This window comes from Solanum lycopersicum, chromosome 11 (genome assembly GCF_036512215.1).
Source record: "Solanum lycopersicum chromosome 11, SLM_r2.1".
Classification (NCBI taxonomy): domain Eukaryota; kingdom Viridiplantae; phylum Streptophyta; class Magnoliopsida; order Solanales; family Solanaceae; genus Solanum; species Solanum lycopersicum.
In genome coordinates this window covers 57,552,122-57,570,141 of record NC_090810.1, presented here as the reverse complement: position 1 = coordinate 57,570,141, position 18,020 = coordinate 57,552,122, and the positions used below count along the sequence as shown (strand labels likewise).

Genomic DNA, 18,020 nt, shown 5'->3' with positions numbered 1-18,020 from the left:
TAACATACGTACTATTATATATTATTTGATCGACATTTTCTTATTGGATTAACCGAAATCGAACCGATAATATCAAAAACCGATAAACCGATAAAAAGTTTCTTATTGGTTTGTTATTGGGTTAGAATATTTTAAAACCGAAAACCGATAAACCGAACCAATTATATGTAAAACCGAACCGACCGATGCACGCCCCTAGACCTTACCCCTATCTTTACAGAGTAGCAAAATTATTTTTGAAAAACTCTAACACTCAAGAGAAGTGATAAACTGAATCTGATCTTAATCAATGACAGATTGTTGTTTCTGATAGACCCTCGTCTCGAGGGAAACTATACATGACAGGAGTTCAAAATCCAAGACAACACTTAGTTAACTGAGTGTAACTTTAGATAGCCAAAACACAAAGGAAGGTAAATAGCCAACTCCAATTACAGTTTTGAAGCAAAAAAGTGTTGGCAAGTGTGTACATACAAGTTCAAATTTAGTTCATCAAAGAATTTCTCAGTACAAATTCATGTAGAGGTTTATTGGCAACCCGGAGAGGAGGGTAAATACGTTCACTCATTATAATTCCGACAAAAGAGCTGTTGTTGCTGCTGCATTTACTTCATATTGGAGTCAAACCAACCACACCTGCATAGGAAAATTTCGCGATGAACATAAGTGAAAAGGTAGTTTTGTAAACAGCATGTAAGAAATCCGACCAAGGAAGGTACACGAGAAGCCTCTCATCTGAAAGTATAAAGAGAAACATATCTAGCATTTAAGAAATCCAAAGTAGAGGAAAGATCTCAACTTGAACGAAATTACAAGTCAAAGTGGAGTAGTCACATAGCTATATATGATACTTCTACTAATGAACTTGTAATCTAGTCTTCCTCTTGACATATCAAAGTCAGACAAACTATATACCGAAAGCAATGTCGTTCAAAAGTATTTTCTTAGATCAATAACAAGTAAACCCCAAAATAAATCTGTCTCGGGTAATGGAGAGGGGGCATGGAGATGAACTACTTAGCGAGAAAAGACGGGGATGTTTTCAGGGCTGGCACCTGGTGGATGGTGTAGGATGTTGGAGTTGGAGCTAGCTTCAAAAACGTCACTCTTTTTTACAACAAACTTGAAAAGGTCTCTCTTATGCGTGCTTTTGTTAAACCTCGCATAAATGGCACACGAATTTTGAACCTTCACTAGTAGCACAAGAGCTAGATGAAAATATGGGGCAATGAATTTTGTTAAACCTCGCATATGGGGCAATGAAGATGCTCTTCCAAAATTGTATACACACACTCTCTGGAGATTGAAACATGAATTGTAAAGTCCCGTTTACTATAGTTAGCCTCACAATGTGCACAATCTAATATAGGGTGCACAACATTTCGCAGAAGCTCTTTAGAAGAATCAAAATAACTGCAGAGGATCAGTTTGCAGAATTGTACTTCTATACTGTATCTCACATTCAGTGTTGTTATCATTTGGTTACCAAAAGGTCTAATTAGTCATAGTTTCCTTCTTCGGAGGTTTCGTTTTCCTTCTAGAGTTCTATTCCACCTTATGTTAGTTTCCTGAAATAACTTTTACAAGTTGCGTCCGTTCTGCCCAACTTTGTTTTATTGGCTGATATTTTTTGGGTGCCAAGACCCGAAGTTCATTCACATAGACACATGCGCAAGCGCACACACACATATATACAAATAAAAATAAAATACTGAAAACAAGTTGCAAGATAAAGAGGCCATAGAAGTAGTAGCTTCTTCATAAAAACAGGTATATTCTGATTCTGACCTCATTAAATAGAAATGAAGAATACTCTCCACAAAACTACAATTACATAAAACAGAGATGTTTTTTTGTTTGTGTATCGGGTGGGGGGGGGGGGGGGGAGATAAGGACAAGGATTGAATTGGTTCCACAGGGAAGTGTAAATGTTTTTTTCTAAACTGACTTGGGCCGACCTTAAGTTGGCACCGTTCCAAAGTGCATTAGAAATCACCAGCGTAAGCCATGAGCCTTATTGATTGCTCATTGACCCCCTACAGGGAAGTGCAAATGTTACAACACTGTAGGAGTTCATTTATTAAATATTCATAATATTTTAACAATTCATGTGCAACTTCAGCTTGTCGAGGACATGACCTTAGATAGGAGATTATGGAGGACACAAATTAAGGTAGAAGGTTAGTAGGTAGATGAGTGTAGTCTCGTTTATCCTTCCTTACTAGTAGTCATAGTATTACTCTAGTAGTTTCTTGTTTCTTTGATTTCTGTTATTAATTATTATCCCTTGTACTTCGATTATAGTATTACATAGTGTAGTTACTGTCCTTTTCCAGAATGCTTGGCATACCTTATTTAGTATTTTGCCCTGGTTTCTTCACCCGTGTTATTTTCTTGAGCTGAAGGTCTATTGGAAACAATATCTCTACCTCCCGAGAAAGGGATAATGTCTGTGTAAATACTACCCTCCCCAGACCCCACCTGTGGGATTGCACTAGGTTTGTTATTGTTGTGTATAAATATATATATAAACGTTATAATTGTATAATTGCTGCTAAACTAAAAAAGGAGAGAGAAGCAAACTAGCTGTATACAGAAGGACATTAACCAAACAAAATGCACCACATATTCAATGAAAATGAGGACCATTTTACTTTTGATTGTCTTATCTCCTTTTCTTTTTGCAAAATGAACATTCATTTCCCAGCCCAATAAAGTTCTAGACTTGCAAAACGAACTCTTAAGATTATCTTTAACCATTATAAACACAATGCAACTAGGGGTTAAAACTATACGAGGCTAAGTTCTACTAATTTAAGCTTTGCCTTTTTATTTCATAGGTTAGTAGATGGCAGTGTGGTGTCTTGCAGTCCGTTCATATTAGTAACTGTAGTATTGCTCCCCTATTTTCTTGTCCTTAGATTTCTGTTCCTATTTGTTGATTTCTTGTACCTCGATGACAGAATTGTTTCTTTGTAGTTTCTGTTGTATTATTATCTGATGTTTCTTGTAATTCTGTTACTTCTTTTCCTGAACTGCTTTGGACTGTTTTTCCTTGAGACGAGGGTCTACCGGAAAGCTTCTCCACCTATAAGGTACGGATAGAGATAAGGTCTCCGTACACGCTCCCCAAACCTCACTTTGTGGGACTACACTCTCCACCGAGTATGTTATTGTTGTTTTCATTTAGCAGGAATAATGTCAGACTAGTAATTATACATGAAGGAAGAGAGCGCAGCACAGAAAGGGGGAGAAAAGAGTGTTTCTTCTTACCGCATGCCAATCGTCCACCAGCATTGCCAGTGGTAAGACTGAGTTCATGGCCACCTACAGAGAGACCACCAAATGAGGGTTAGATGAAGGCACCATAGAGACCTCCAAAAAAATGTAAAGGTAGTATAGCATGCACCAAATAAAATTTGATACACTCGCAGAAATAACCTTTTCAAATTTACAGATTAAGATGGATCAAATACAAAATGTAGAACCTTACCCTTTCCGAGGTCATCCTCAAGCTCATGAACCACAAGTGCTCGTCCAACAACTGAGTTTGGACCGGTCAATGGTATCTAATTGGTGCACAAGATTTAGAGTCAGTAAATTATCCTAAAACTATAACAATAGCAAACATAGAGCACATAAAGTGACATCGAATGACGATGACCAGACAAGGTGAATGTAACAACCTGATTATCTACAAGTGTCACTTCAGCCACGCCTGCATACAGTAAGCGCAATTAAGAATCTAGAAAGTCATCATCCATCTTAACAAACAAATACAGAATCAAAGCGCTATGAAAGAATAGAAAAGATGTACTTTACCATCGGCATTGGCCACTATGTTTCCCAGGTCACCCGCATGACGGATTTCATCTCCAGGAGCTCCATGTGTCAATTTATTCGGATTAAAATGGGCTCCTGCAGTAATCAAAAGGGAACAAATTTCAAACTAGTACCAGCGAAACTAGAACTAAACACATCATTTCCAACTAGCTACTAGAAGAGTTCCAATTTTATTTTAGTACATTACAAGAGGAGTTCCAATTCATCAACATTTCGATTAACTCAAAGTTCAAACTAAATCAGAAGCTAACCTGTAGACATACATCCGTTTGTAGTGTCACCATATTCATGCTACAACACAAGCCAAAGCATAACATTAACCAAAATTCACCAATAATTGCCACAAGGACAAGTACATACAAGAAGCAGTATAATTCAAATAGTAGCAACCATAACTTACTAAATGAAACCCGTGAAGTCCAGGAGCAAGTCCAGTTATACGAACATTAACCGTAGTTGGACCTATACAAAGAAGAAAAAAAATACTCAATACATAAGGGTCTGAAATATTCCTATAAAAGCTTACATCTTTAGGTCCCAAACAAAAAATATTGTTATACAAAACCAAATAAGGACATTATGAGTACTGACAGAAGTAAGAGATAAAGATTTGGAGTAATGGCTACGAAAATACTCTTAGAGAAGCTCAGATCTTTAGGTCAGAATCCACCAATGTGACAAAAGAAAAGCAAATTAGTGCATAAGGAGTGGAAATGCAAACAGATAAAGATTCAGATAGAAGGGTACGAAAGTTCTTAATAAAGATTACATCTTAGGTGACAATCACATTACAAAATATACTCAGAAAGACTTACATCTTTAGCTAGCAATCACAAATGTGATACTGAAGAGCAAATTAGAGCATAAATGGTGGAAATGCAAACAGATAGAGATTCAGATAAAAGGGTGTGAACTGTATTTAGAAAGGGTTACATCTTTAGTTCACGATCACAAATGTGACAACAGAAGAGAAAAATAGAGCATAAAGGATGGACATTTAAACAGATAAAGATTCAGATAAAAGGGTATGAAACATTTGTAACAAAAGATTACTTCTTAAGGTCACAATCCAAGAATATAAAATAACTAAAAACAAAAGGGTGGAAAAATAAACAGATAAAGATTCAGATCAAAGGTATGAAACATTAGTAATAAAGATTGCATCTTTAGTTCACAATCGAACAACAAACAACCCAGCATAATCCCACAAGTGAGGTCTAGGGATGATAGTGTGTACGCAAACCTTACCCATACCTTGTTAAGGCAGAGAGGCTGTTTTGAATAGACCCTCATCTCAAGTAAAAGCATAACAAAAATCAGTAAGAAAAATAAAGCACAATAGGGTGGAAATTCAAACAAAAGGGTATGAAGCCATTAGCAATAAAGATTACATCTTTAAGTCACAATCCACAAATACGACGAGAAAAACAGCAAAGCAGAACACAAAAGGGTGGAAATGCAAACAGATAAAGATTCAAATAAAAGGGTCTGAAGCCATTAGCAATAAAGATTACATCTTTAAGTCACAATCCACAAATATGACAAAAACAACAAAAAATTAGATCACAAAATGGTGGAAATGCAAACAGATAAAAGATTCAGATAAAAGGGTATGAACCATTAGTAATAAAGATTACATCTTTAAGTCACAATCCACAAATATGACAAAAACAACAAATTAGATCACAAAATGGTGGAAATTGAAACAGATAAAGATTCAGATAAAAGGGTATGAACCATTAGTAATAAAGATTACATCTTTAATCCACATACATAACCCAAAAAGCAGCAAATTAAAGCATAAAAAGAAAGTATAAACAACCATCATCATCTTGAGATAGAGTGACAACCCCCTCAACATTAGAGTTGCCCTTAAGGACAGCAACAGCTTTCTTAGTAGCAGCAAAAACAGTAAGGGGTTTAGGGGTAGTGACAGCATAAAGGGTCAAAGATTGGCCAAATTTTGACTTAACATTAAGTGAAACACCATGGAAAGAAGAGTTAATGTTAGGGGAAGAAGAAGAAGAAGAAATTGGGTATAAGAAAGAATTGGTAGTGCTGGTTGTGGTGAAGATTGAGTGGGCGGCCATGGCTGCTGCCACAATGATGAATTGATAAAATGATAATGTTTTAGATAGCAGTGAAACAAGATTTTATCTTTTGAGTTTTATGGGGTTTTTCTTGAGATTTTGTCAGTTTGCAAGATCTATTTGACATTTTTAATGTTCAATTTTGGGTTAACAATTTGGACATAATAATTACTTTATGATATTCTTATATAATTTTTTTTTTTTTTGGAAAAAATAACACATAAAATGGTGCTTTATCATACTTTGCATATATATAAAATGGTATATTAGTTGTATAACATAAAAGTTTAAAAGTTGTTTGGTGGGTAAATAAAATATTAATTTTGGGATATACAATTATTTAAACATTGTTTTTGGGTTTGTTGGTGCTCAATACAACTTTGTCTTCTCTATATTATTGTATTTTTAGAGTTAATAATTTTAAATAATGAACTATTGAATTCAATCACTTGTTATTTTTATTTTTTATTGAGTCATGGTTTAAACCATTAGATAATTTTGAGATTATATTATTCAACATATATTGAAATTATGGTATTACTTTTTAAAAAATTAAAATTATGGTACAAATATGTATCCAAATAGTGATGAAGTAATTGAAAAGGAAATAAAATATTAAGAACAGAAATATCATACTTATGCCCTTAGACAACTAATAGTTAACAATGGAAGGAGTTAAAATATAATCAACATATAGTCTTGCAAAGACGATATGCGAATGATCTTTATTTATTTATTTACTCAATTTTTTATTTTTTTTATATTTAGTTTCAAATTCAAATCTCATGTAACATAATGCGTATCATATTAAATTATAAATCTCTATAAAAAAAAGTTCCTTTTATTATCATTGATGGAGTCAACCATTTTCCTGATTTGAATATAATGAATTTAAATCGATTAAGAATTTGATAAGTTATTGCTTCACCAACTAACTAATCAAAGGTGGTAAAATAACATCTACAATAACAATTATTAACATATATAATTATTGAGAAATTTTTTCTTTTTTGTTATTTTTTTATTTATTTAATTGTAAGATATGTTCGATAAGATTGAAAAATTTAATAAGACATTGCAAGTACTAATGGATCTAATAAAATAACTTTGCGAACAATGAAAATAAAATTGTGTATCTTCTTCGTCTAAAACCCATGTTGGCCACCATAGGTTACGAGGGTTATTGACTGTGTAGCAAGCAATGTGTTGAAATCATGTCTAATTATTTTATATGTATTGAATAGTTAAAATGAATGTGATTAATTAAATCATTAGATTAATAATGAAAATTTTTTCTTAACTTGGAAGAATGAAATTTCTTTTTTGATAATCACGCCCCCAATAAAATACAAAGCAATCAAACATATAAATATTTAGTTTTACTATGAAAAACAAGAAAGAGAAAAACTTTCTAAGTTATTATATTCAATTTAATCTATTGATTTGTGATTTAATCTGCTAAAGAAATGACGGGTATTTGTCTTAAATTAATATTTGAATGTGAGATAGTTTTAAGTATACTATTCTTGACATTTATGTTAAGTTTTTCACATTAGATTAATTGGATCAAACTATATTTATAAATATATATTTGTGTGATATATTTTATAAATAAAAGAGAAAATATAATTTTTTTTTAAATCGCTTGAACTTGACAGGAAAACTTACTTTATCTCATTCATCATTGAACTCCCACCATTTTATTTTTTACTTCTAATCTTTCACTCATATTAATTTTTTATTTTAAAAAGAAGATCTTATATTTTTCAAAGATATGAATCAAAATTGATATCACTAATTTTGAAAATTGAAAAGAGAAGATTGTTGGTATTGAAAATTGTTAGCTTCAAAATCACTATTTAATTAAGACAGTGTTTTTTATTAATGGTGATCAACTTGTATTTTTTTTTTTGGAAAATTAATCCTCAATTTTTCTTATTTTTTTTCTTTCTGAAATTGTTAATAAATAAAAAGAAATAAAAGAAGAACTAAAAATCAAAATTTAAATAAGTTTCAAGGTGACATTGACCTGGAAGTGTTGTGTCGCTGACATGTCGCATGTGAGATCCACTCGTCACTGTGAGATTGATATTATAATCTTAAGGTGATATAAAATTCATTTCAAATGAGATTCAGAGGGTAAAGAATTATCCATGAAATTAAAGTGCTAAAATAAATTTTTCTGCCAAGTTCATGAAATTTTATTTTTTAAATGTATTTTCCCTAAATAAAAAGCTACAAAACATGAGTAGAAGGACCTTTACCCAAATATACTTTTGATAGGCGTTTGGTCATAGAATTTAGGATTCAAATTTGAAGTTCAAAGATATGCTTATGAAATGTGAATGACACATTTCAATTTCAAAGTTAAACCGTTCTATCATTTCTTAAAAAAAAATATAAAAAATTTAATTTATAGTTTTATATTTTTCAAATAAAGATCCTTCATTTAAATTTTACAAGAATAAAAATATAATTCTTGTTCGAGCGTTAAGAGATATTTTCATACCATGTGGTAGATTTATGTTAAAGAATAGCTAGTTACTACTAATATTAATTTGATTGTACTAGTGAATATTTGTAAAATTATGGTTGTCTCAAAGTTTATGATAACATATAATTATATGTATTTAATTATAATAAGAGACGCGAAGATATGTGAATTAGTTTTGCGGCTTAAAACTCGCGGTATTATATGTGTATTATTTTTGTGAATTATTTTGATCTCAAAATATAATAAAGGATATAAGAGGTCTATATCACATAGATCGGGATCAATTTTAACCCTTTCCCGTTCATATTATTTACCCCTTCATTTTATTTGATAGAAAAAATAAGTTAAAAAGGCAAACACATGATTATTTATTCTTTCATCTGAAAATATTGATAATTGAAACTAGAACTTTATTAATAATATAATCAAGTTCTTTTATTTGCACATCAACCTCAAACTAGCAATATAAAACTCATGTATACTGATTATTTAGAATAAACTTAAATTAATTGACTGAAGGGAGAATTTCATATTGGCCATGAAAAATATAATTTAGTGCTCAAAACTCAAAAGATAATGAGGAATATGTATGAAATTGCTTAGAATATATAGCCATTTGAAATACTTAATTTTGGTAAGTGACACAAATTATGTATTAATTAATCATATTTTTCTTAATTTGATAATTGTATAATGAAATATTTTAGAATAAATATATACCCATTTAAAACACTTGATCTTTTGATAAGTGATACAAATTATATGTTAATTAATCATATTATTTCTTAATTTGTATATTCATATAATTCTGAATATAAAAAAGTTGATGTGTCATCTTTTAGGTTAGGGGAATATACACGTGTATGACACGTGTCTGTCCAAATACATGTATCTCAAATATATGTTAATTTATATACATCACATTATCTAAATAAGGAAGGCAATAAAGTCAATTGTATTGATTGTTATGGCTGGATATTTATTAATTAATCATAGTTGTTATTTTTGGATATTTATGAATAGATAATTGAGGACTCTATTTTAGGTTAATTTTAATGAGCAATTGATATCAATGTATCTTACTCCATATATGGCACAAATTATTAAATGATGGGATAATAAGTAATTATTTGAAAATATATTTTAAATTAGTAGATAAATGTCTAATTAAGTAGTTTAGCCAAAAATTAAATATATCCTAGTAATTAGTTCATCATCTTTTATAAATTATTTCATTTCCCTAAAATAACTCTTCCCCCTTTCCCATTAGTAATAACTCACTAATATTTTTTAATCTATTTCCTTAATTTCCTTTCTATTTTGTTTTATGGTATATGATCCTAATTAATTGTAAGGTGTATTTACTTTTGGAATGCAAAAATGAATAAATGTTTTTGTATGTCCGTGTTTTAATTTTATTTTATTTTTCAATCAAGTAATTAGTGAATGGGGTAAATAATTAAAAAAAAAAAAGTTTGGGTTCATAGAACTAGGGGTGTTCATCGATCAGTTTTGTTTATTGATTTTTGATTCATAAATATGTAAATTAATAAGATATTTTTATCGATTTTCGGCTTTGGTTATTAACAATTTGATTTTCGATTTAACCAATGAGAAAATGCTTATAAAAAATATATGATTTTTTCAATAATTTGACACTATGAGACAGTAATGTAACTTTACGAGTGCTCACAAAATGAAAACAATAATAACCAATATAAAAAGAGCTATACAAGTGTAACACAAATAGGAAGAGCGTTCTTACTTTAAGTTTTGATATTTGGTATAATGTGAAGTTGTGAATTCAAAATCACTGTGAAATTTAAATTAAAGGCTAAAGGACAGAAACAATAACTAGTAAGATATTGATATTGATATTAATATTTATGTATGGATAAAGTAGTAATTACTACTATCATAATAGGTTATCGGCTTATAAATAACTTATTATTCAAACATCAAAATCGAATTGATAACTAGATAAATTTTTTTTAAAAAAAATGTTAACCCAATAACTCAATAATAATAAATTAATAACATTTTTTTTTCCAATTCAATTTATCAGCAGATATGGAATTTTGAAACACTTTGTCATGATTCAAGTGTATTGCAATGTCTTATCTTTAATTTTATGAAATTTCAATTCAATTAAAACCTTAATTTTGAACTTAAACAAGAGAAAAAAAGAAGAAGAGAAATTATATTATGAGTGATCTGTCACGATCCAAATCGAGTCGTGAGTCATATCTACATTTAACCTCCGAGGTGGGCGAACGAATAAATTCAACCCCAACATATATTAATCATTCATCTTACAAATTACTAATGTGGAAGCTTAAGTTTCATTAGTGTAAGAAACACAAATCCATTATAATCTACTATATGTCATCCAAAACCTGAAAATCATCACATTAAGGATATCTTATTTTCAAATGTTAAGTCTAAGAGTAATAAAGACATCAAAATAATTAAATAAAATAGTTTCTGTCCAAAAACTAAGGACATCATGTCATGACCGAGAGAATCCAATACTAGCTTGAATGAGCAGCTCAAACTGGAACCTGATATGCTTGAGACTGGCTAGAACTGAAGGTGAGTCGAAGTCGTTGGTACACTCACTACACTCCATAAAAGGAAAACAAAGAAAAACACAAGTAAGGCTCAGTACGAGGCAACATATACTAAGTAGGTGTCATTGGCCAACCCAAAATAGAAACTAATATACAATGAATAATAGTATGAACTCAACTATAGCACTTAACAGATGATAAACAACAAACAACATGAGCCAGGGTCAACAACACTAAAGTAAGTATGCACTGAGTCAACAATATCAAGATCATCCATGAGGACTCGTGCCTCCAACCAAACCATTTGGAGAATAAAGTTTTTTGAGCTTGAGTACATTAAGTTAATTCAATATATTTTTCCTTTAATGTTACTGTGTCGGAACGTGACACTCCGATCCAATTATACCATGTCGAAATGTGACACTCCGTTCCAAGAATACCGTGTCGAAACGTGACACTTCGATCCAAGAATATCGTGTCGAAACGTGACACTCCGATCCAATTATACCGTGTCGGAACGTGACACTCCGATCCAATAATACCATTAATTTATCATATATTATCACCACTTTTAATTCATTGATAATATTTCATCAAGCCTTCTTTATTCAAGGCATCTTTATTAAAGAGGTTTCAAGAATATAAATTCCACGATCTCATGATTTCAGACCAATCACAAAACACACAACCATACAATCAAGTACACAGAAAACTTCACAATATCATTCAATGCATATCAATCACTATTAAGAGCTTACTATCAAATAGCATAAACCATAACCTACCTCTATCGAAGAACCGAAGACAACATGCTACTTCTCCAATACTTTTCCTTTCCTCAATGCCTTCGAGCCTTTACCATCTATCAAGTATATGTGCATAATTTTGTAAGTTAACTAGTCTACAGACACCCCTATTACTATATGTCTAGTCTAAACCCAAAAATTTACCAAGCACAATTCTATGTTCAAGTTCTTTAACATCTTAAGGTCAATCAATATGTCAAGTTTCCTATGTCTTAAATTCAAGCCTAGGGTTAAGTCTTAACCTCCAAGTGACATAACCTTAATAGTATTCAAGTACTATAATATACCTAATATTTAATTACCTATTTCAATATATCAAGACCTGAATTATAATATGATAATCGTGAGAAAACTAAAGGGTTGAAATCACATATTTAAACTTTACCAAACCTGTATTCCATGCATCCTATACATTTCTATAAGGTATTCCCAGCAATCACTGCCATATCATTGGTCATAATCATTATGAACTAAGAATGGCATCAAGAATTTGTCATTAATTTCTAATTATAGTTGTTATTAGCCGTAGTAAAATTCCAACAATTATAAATAGTTCAAAATATTCATTTAGAATCTATCGAAAATTATTTTATGAAATAAAATGCTTAATTGCTCAAAACGAACAAATGAATTATTATATTAAATATTAATTTATCCATCGTTCATCCTCGAACGATCAAAAGAAGGCGAGAATAAAATAATTTGAGACAATTATTTTTAAAAGTAACAAATGGGACCTAAGAAAAGATTTCATTAATTTCTGTCTTAAAGTTGTCTTTAGTTTACACGTGACTAAATCAACCTTTTTGGCAGCAAATTCACTGCACTTTAATTTAAACACAAACAACTTTATAGACTACTAGCTTATTGCTATTTCAAAATTTCAAAAATATTTTTTTAACAATTATTACAACAAATAATAAGAATGTAGAGTAATTACAAGAGTAAAGTCAAATATAATTTTTTGAAAAAATTAACCAAAAGTAAAAAAGTTTTATTTTGACCTTTTCAAAAAGTTTAAAATGTCAATGAGTTTAGTCAACAGTACTAAAAAGAGTTCAATTGGGCAGTGGAATCCCATGTCTCTTGGTCATTGTTTTTTGTCTTTTTACTCTTTAAAATACCATTTCAAAATTCAAAGTATTGTGTCCTAATTGACCTTATTTAATTGCATCATGACAAGAGTTTTTCAAATATATTCCCTCTGTTTCTTTTAGCGGTTATAATTTCATCTTTTTAGTGTCAAACGATATAAATTTTAACTAATATACTCATGAAACACGATTCACTTTGAAAATGTATTTATATTGATATAAGTAAACACACGAGATTCAAACTCTCTTGCTAAAAGACATAGAAGTTCAAAAACAACCATAAAATCAACTTCGTGTGACCCATAGGTCACTAAGTTTAAAGCGTTGCTTGCATGATATTAGGCTGTCTACATCACACTTTTGAGTTGCAACCCTCGTAAAACTTAGCTAATGCGAAATATTTTTTTAGAGTTCTATCACCTCTACATCTTTTTGACACAAACAAATTAAACTACAACACAATAAAAGACAGCAAGACAAATAATTGCTCAGACATAGTAAATTGAAAGTGGAACACTTGATCATTTTTCAATGGCAATTATACACCAGAAAAAGAAAAATTCAATGCTAGGTACAATAGAACCAGCTCAAAACTCTAACTACTTGTCACTATTCAGCAAATACTCAAATTGCTTCATGATTTCCCCTATATTGGCATTTACATAACATGCTTGGACAGTTAAAAGTAGGACAAGTAGTTACAAGATCAACAAAATTCTCCACTTAGTTAACCGAAGGCTTTTGGTTCGCCTAATGTTCATCGTTGTCAAAAGCTCCTTTCGACTGTATTATAACCCGAGCTCCTGATGCAAGCCTGTTGAAAGAAACAAGGAAGACATTTCAACTAACGTAATTCGATAACAAGGAACATAACATATCTTTAGTTGAGTGAAACTTAACTTTCTTCAATTTTGATCATACTGTCTTTCTCCTCTCTGAAAGAGTCTATTCTATTTGAGTGTATCTTATCAGATGGCTCTGTAATTCGCTTGCTTCCTCCACGGGATGTGTCAGATGTAATGGTCCGTGAACTGCCTATTCCGTCTGATGAGATTCTAGGACCTTCAGAAACAGGAGACTTCATTGACTCGCTTCTTGCTTGCTGCTTATTTAGTGTCGCCTTGATGGAACGTGGAATGCACTTTATGACTGAGCTTTTCTCCTCTTTGTCTTCAACTGAATCTACATGTTCTTTATTTGTCCTGCATCAACAAATTCAGTTTCCAACTCAACATTTAGAATGACATGCAAAATCGGACAAAGAATTCTTGGTCAATAGCTACAATTTTTCTTCAATAGGAAGTAGTTCTATCAGCCATCCACACAATATTATTCAAGCTAGTTCTATCACTCATATAACGTCAAATTATCAATGCCGAATCATCTCATTCTCACTTCCCTCATCTTGTCCTCCACCAGGGCCACCCCGACCTTGTCCCGACTATCTTAGTTCCTATATCTATCTTCCCTAGTGTGCCCTCAAACATCCATCTCAATAAGCTCATTTTTGCAACTTTCACCTTCTGGACGTGTGAGTTCTTGACCAACCAATACTCCGCCCATATGATCTAACAACCACTTTATAAAACTTACCTTTAAGTGCCAGTTTTCTCCTTAACCATTGTCAAAAATATTGATGTTTTTTTCCCCAATAATGCAAAGATACTTTACGACAATCATCATGAGATAGGATAAAATAATTAAACATGAGCCAAATATGATTTGCACTGTGAATGTTGACATGACTAAAACTGAAGGAAATCAGATGAGCAAAATTAAGCAGCTATTATCTAATAGGCAAGAAGTCTGAAATATCATACTGGTAAAGCATTTATTAATTACTTCACAAGTGTTTCTACTGAATTAGTGTAGAATAACAGATAAAAACATCAACCTGTCAGCATTGTAGGACGACGACCGCTTTAAAAGGGTAGGTTCCTTGGGCATATTCGTCTCGAGAAGGCTTCCACTAAAGTATTCCTTATCTTCCAACCTCAAACTCATAAACTTAGGATTCTCTGCCAGGCAATCAAGATCTCCTAAAGTTAACGAGGTTGAGAACAGAGGAGACGGGAACTTTGAATGCGAAAACCTCGGCCTGTAGGTAGGAATAAGACCAAAACTATGATCCTTTACTGAAATCGATCCACAAGAAATTAGTTGCATCAGCACATTTGAGGGCTTTAGCTTAGTTTTTGGAACCCGAAATTCCTCTCCTTCAATTATTCTAAAGCTGTTGAGCTTATTAATATCAGCTCTGATGAGGGATTCTAAGGTATCTGTTCTACCACCTGATGACGATGCACTTGACGAAGACGGAGCAGGCGATACTGTCTCCCGGCAAATCTGCGCAGATTCATTTGTTGGTTGAACCTGAACCTCTTGAATTTCATTATTTCCAAGCTCTATAGACCCATCATCTGTTGAAACACCTCTCGTGCAAGTCTCTGGCGGTGTAGATTTGCTTCCATTTTCATCAGTCTGAGTTGAAGCATCGGCGAGACCTTCATTCTTATAGATCTTGTACTCTGCCAAGCTTAATGAACCATTCCATGAAGAGCTTTTATCAGCACTGGACGATTGAGGAGATACCGCTGAAGAACCTGATCGTTGAACAGGAGGTGATGATTCATCATCTTGAGAATTCTTTGTACCTTTTTCATTCATGCTAGAAGAAGACGAAGTGTCATCTTGGCTTCTAGAGGATTGTGGTTCTGGCAGCAGCTTTTGGTTAGACAATCTAACATTTCCAGCTGGACTGAAGCGACCTGGAATCAAAGGGCCAGGTTACTTATAGTTGGTCTATAAGTACTAATGATCCCAAAACTGTAACCATTCACAGTAAAAGGGAACTCGAGTAGCAAGAGCTATGCAGCTAAATAAACCGTTTGCCTCAATAATTTTTTGGCATCTATAGCGAAATGATGTTATAGAGAATACAACACAACACAAAAGATTGGTTCCACAGAAAATATAACATGTTATAGTGAAATGTTGTTTATAGAGAGGTCCGACTGTATTACATTAACAATCATGTGGTTCAAATTGTATATTTCTAACAAGGAGGTCTAATATACCTGCATCGGATTCATCAAAAAGTTCCGAGCCTTTAAGAACATATTCATTACCATGAGCAGGAAGAATGAGGTCCTCTTCACAAAGATCATGCCAGACGAAACCGTTCTTGTAGCTTCTGTTTTCATAATCAAACAATACATTAAGCACACGGACTACATTGATATCTTCCATTTAAAACCAAATTTGACAACAAACCAAAATTGTTGAATAATTTCTACCTCTTGCAAGACCATGAGTACAATGAAGCCATTCCTCGACCTCTCAAAACGTTAAGCCTCTTAATTACATCTTCAAAAGTAGTACAACACAAATAAATTTTCCAAAGCAAAACAAAAAACATATAGCACTAACTTATGTTCTACAACCAAACATTTGTTTACCCCTTAAGTAGAGACCATCAGTGGAAGACAGGGGCACTTCAATGAAATGAGGATGTTCGAGCTGTCGATTTCTACAGAGATAATATACAACAGGCACTTTGCCATTACTCAACCGTGCCGGCTGCTGCTGCTGATACTTGGGTGATTTCTCAGTCCAAACTTTTGCTCTCTCTGGACTCAACTGCCCGTATTTCTTCATACGCCCGTCCATTGAAACAATTAATTTCACACCAAGAAACAAACCCTAACTCACAAGTAAACCACCATCCTCAACTTGATCTCAACAAATACCTAGTGAATCAGTTCACAATCCAATCATCAATCAACTCAGCACCAAACATTTCCATTGAAATCACCTCTAATAAGCTACAATTAGATCTGAAGATTGAAAACCCAAAAACAGCAAGAAATCACACAGTAGAAACATACAAAAACAGACAAATCACCATTTCCATTTTCAGACATGACAAATACTGAACACCCATTTGCTTATTTAATTCCAGAAAAGAGTTGAATTAGTCAAAAAATGGAATCTTGATAAGTACCCACTTACAGAAATGTCTTAAAACAGCCAAATTTTGCACACATTATGAAAAACAAAGATCAAAAAATGGAATCTTGGTGAGTACCCACATACAGAAATGTGTTAAAACAACCAACCTAAGCAAAAATATGGAAAACAAAGATCAAAATATGGAATCTTGATAAGTACCCACATACAGAAATGTGTTAAAACAACCAATTTTTGCACAGATTATGAAAGACAGAGATCAAAAAAATGGAATCTTGATAAGTACCCACAAACAAAAATGTCTCAAAACAACAAACTTAAGCACAGCTATGGATAACAAAGATCAAAAAATGGAATCTTGGCAAGTACCCACATACATAAATGTGTTAAAACACCCAATTTTTGCACATTAATTATGAAAGACAAAGACAACCATTTTTTCCCAACCTGAGAGGTAACATGGATAGTGTTTAATGCATGATAAAGTGGACCATAGAGAGTAGCATTGAGAGGAAAAATGGATTGAACTGACAGGTAAAAAAAAAACAGAAGGATTTATCGAAAAGACAGAGAAGAAATGAAAGGGACTGGTAAGATACGAGCTTTTTCTTGAACTGTAGTGTTACTACTACTGTGTAACTGTGTGTTTCTGAGTTCTTTGAGGGTTTTTCTTCTCTTTTGCTTTCCCCCCCAACTTTTTCTATGGCTTTTTCCTCATTTTGCTCTAGTTATGTTTGCTTGTGAAAGAGTATTCTAATGGGGGTTTCTGCCTTTACTTTCTTTTCTTTTGATTTGGAATTGTTTTGTTTTGATTTGGTTTTTGGTTTTTTGGTCCCTTTCTTGTACATTTTGTTATTTTTTTTTCCCTCTTTGTCATGTTATCGAAAAGTATTTAAAACACTTTTTAAACTTTTTATAAATTATAAGTTTCATTTTTACGTAATCGACAATCTTATACATTATTTAATAACTAAACTTAGATACATCTTCGATTTGTCACATTACATAGCAAGTAATCTTTAACTATTAGGAGTTTGTGACTCCTAATAAAAAAAATCGAGAGAAAGTTGAAAACACCTTTAAATTTTGACGAGAATTTAAGAGTGTATTTCACTCATATTTGTAAGTTCGAGTGTATTTAAGCTTAGTTAATC

General features: G+C 32.2%; 2 protein-coding genes across 8 annotated transcripts; both read right to left on the bottom strand.

Moving 5' to 3' along the window:
* Positions 1-277: 277 nt before the first annotated feature.
* SODCP.2 (superoxide dismutase [Cu-Zn], chloroplastic) lies at positions 278-5,979 on the bottom strand. Its single transcript, NM_001247840.2, has 8 exons — positions 5,666-5,979; positions 4,244-4,305; positions 4,095-4,134; positions 3,823-3,918; positions 3,687-3,718; positions 3,494-3,569; positions 3,274-3,327; positions 278-636 (listed from the first exon to the last, which is right to left on the bottom strand). The coding sequence occupies exons 1-8, from the start codon at positions 5,931-5,933 to the stop codon at positions 611-613; spliced, it is 654 nt and encodes a 217-aa protein (NP_001234769.2). The 5' UTR covers positions 5,934-5,979; the 3' UTR covers positions 278-610.
* Positions 5,980-13,395: 7,416 nt separating this feature from the next.
* LOC101262588 (protein SOSEKI 3) lies at positions 13,396-17,689 on the bottom strand. 7 transcript variants are annotated; one of them, XM_069291222.1, is made up of 7 exons: positions 17,314-17,689; positions 16,356-16,733; positions 16,194-16,263; positions 15,975-16,090; positions 14,792-15,665; positions 13,799-14,099; positions 13,396-13,713 (listed from the first exon to the last, which is right to left on the bottom strand). In XM_069291222.1, the coding sequence occupies exons 2-7, from the start codon at positions 16,564-16,566 to the stop codon at positions 13,648-13,650; spliced, it is 1,638 nt and encodes a 545-aa protein (XP_069147323.1). In that variant the 5' UTR covers positions 16,567-16,733; positions 17,314-17,689; the 3' UTR covers positions 13,396-13,647. The 7 variants fall into 7 exon arrangements, with proteins under 7 accessions (XP_069147323.1, XP_069147322.1, XP_069147325.1 ...); XM_069291221.1 differs by having other exon boundaries at positions 16,356-16,646; XM_069291224.1 differs by having other exon boundaries at positions 17,466-17,689.
* Between the last annotated feature and the right edge of the window lie 331 nt (positions 17,690-18,020).

Excerpts from the sequence above, each read along its gene's own strand:
- LOC101262588 (XM_069291222.1), bottom strand. The coding sequence starts at position 16,566 with ATGGACGGGCGTATGAAGAAATACGGGCAGTTGAGTCCAGAGAGAGCA. Across the intron at positions 16,091-16,193 it reads TACTCATGGTCTTGCAAGAG|AAGCTACAAGAACGGTTTCG; the intron begins GTAGAAATTATT and ends TTATGAAAACAG. Across the intron at positions 13,714-13,798 it reads GTATGATCAAAATTGAAGAA|AGGCTTGCATCAGGAGCTCG; the intron begins AGTTAAGTTTCA and ends GTTTCTTTCAAC.
- SODCP.2 (NM_001247840.2), bottom strand. The coding sequence starts at position 5,933 with ATGGCCGCCCACTCAATCTTCACCACAACCAGCACTACCAATTCTTTC. Across the intron at positions 3,719-3,822 it reads CATAGTGGCCAATGCCGATG|GCGTGGCTGAAGTGACACTT; the intron begins GTAAAGTACATC and ends TACTGTATGCAG. Across the intron at positions 3,570-3,686 it reads TGACACTTGTAGATAATCAG|ATACCATTGACCGGTCCAAA; the intron begins GTTGTTACATTC and ends TGCACCAATTAG.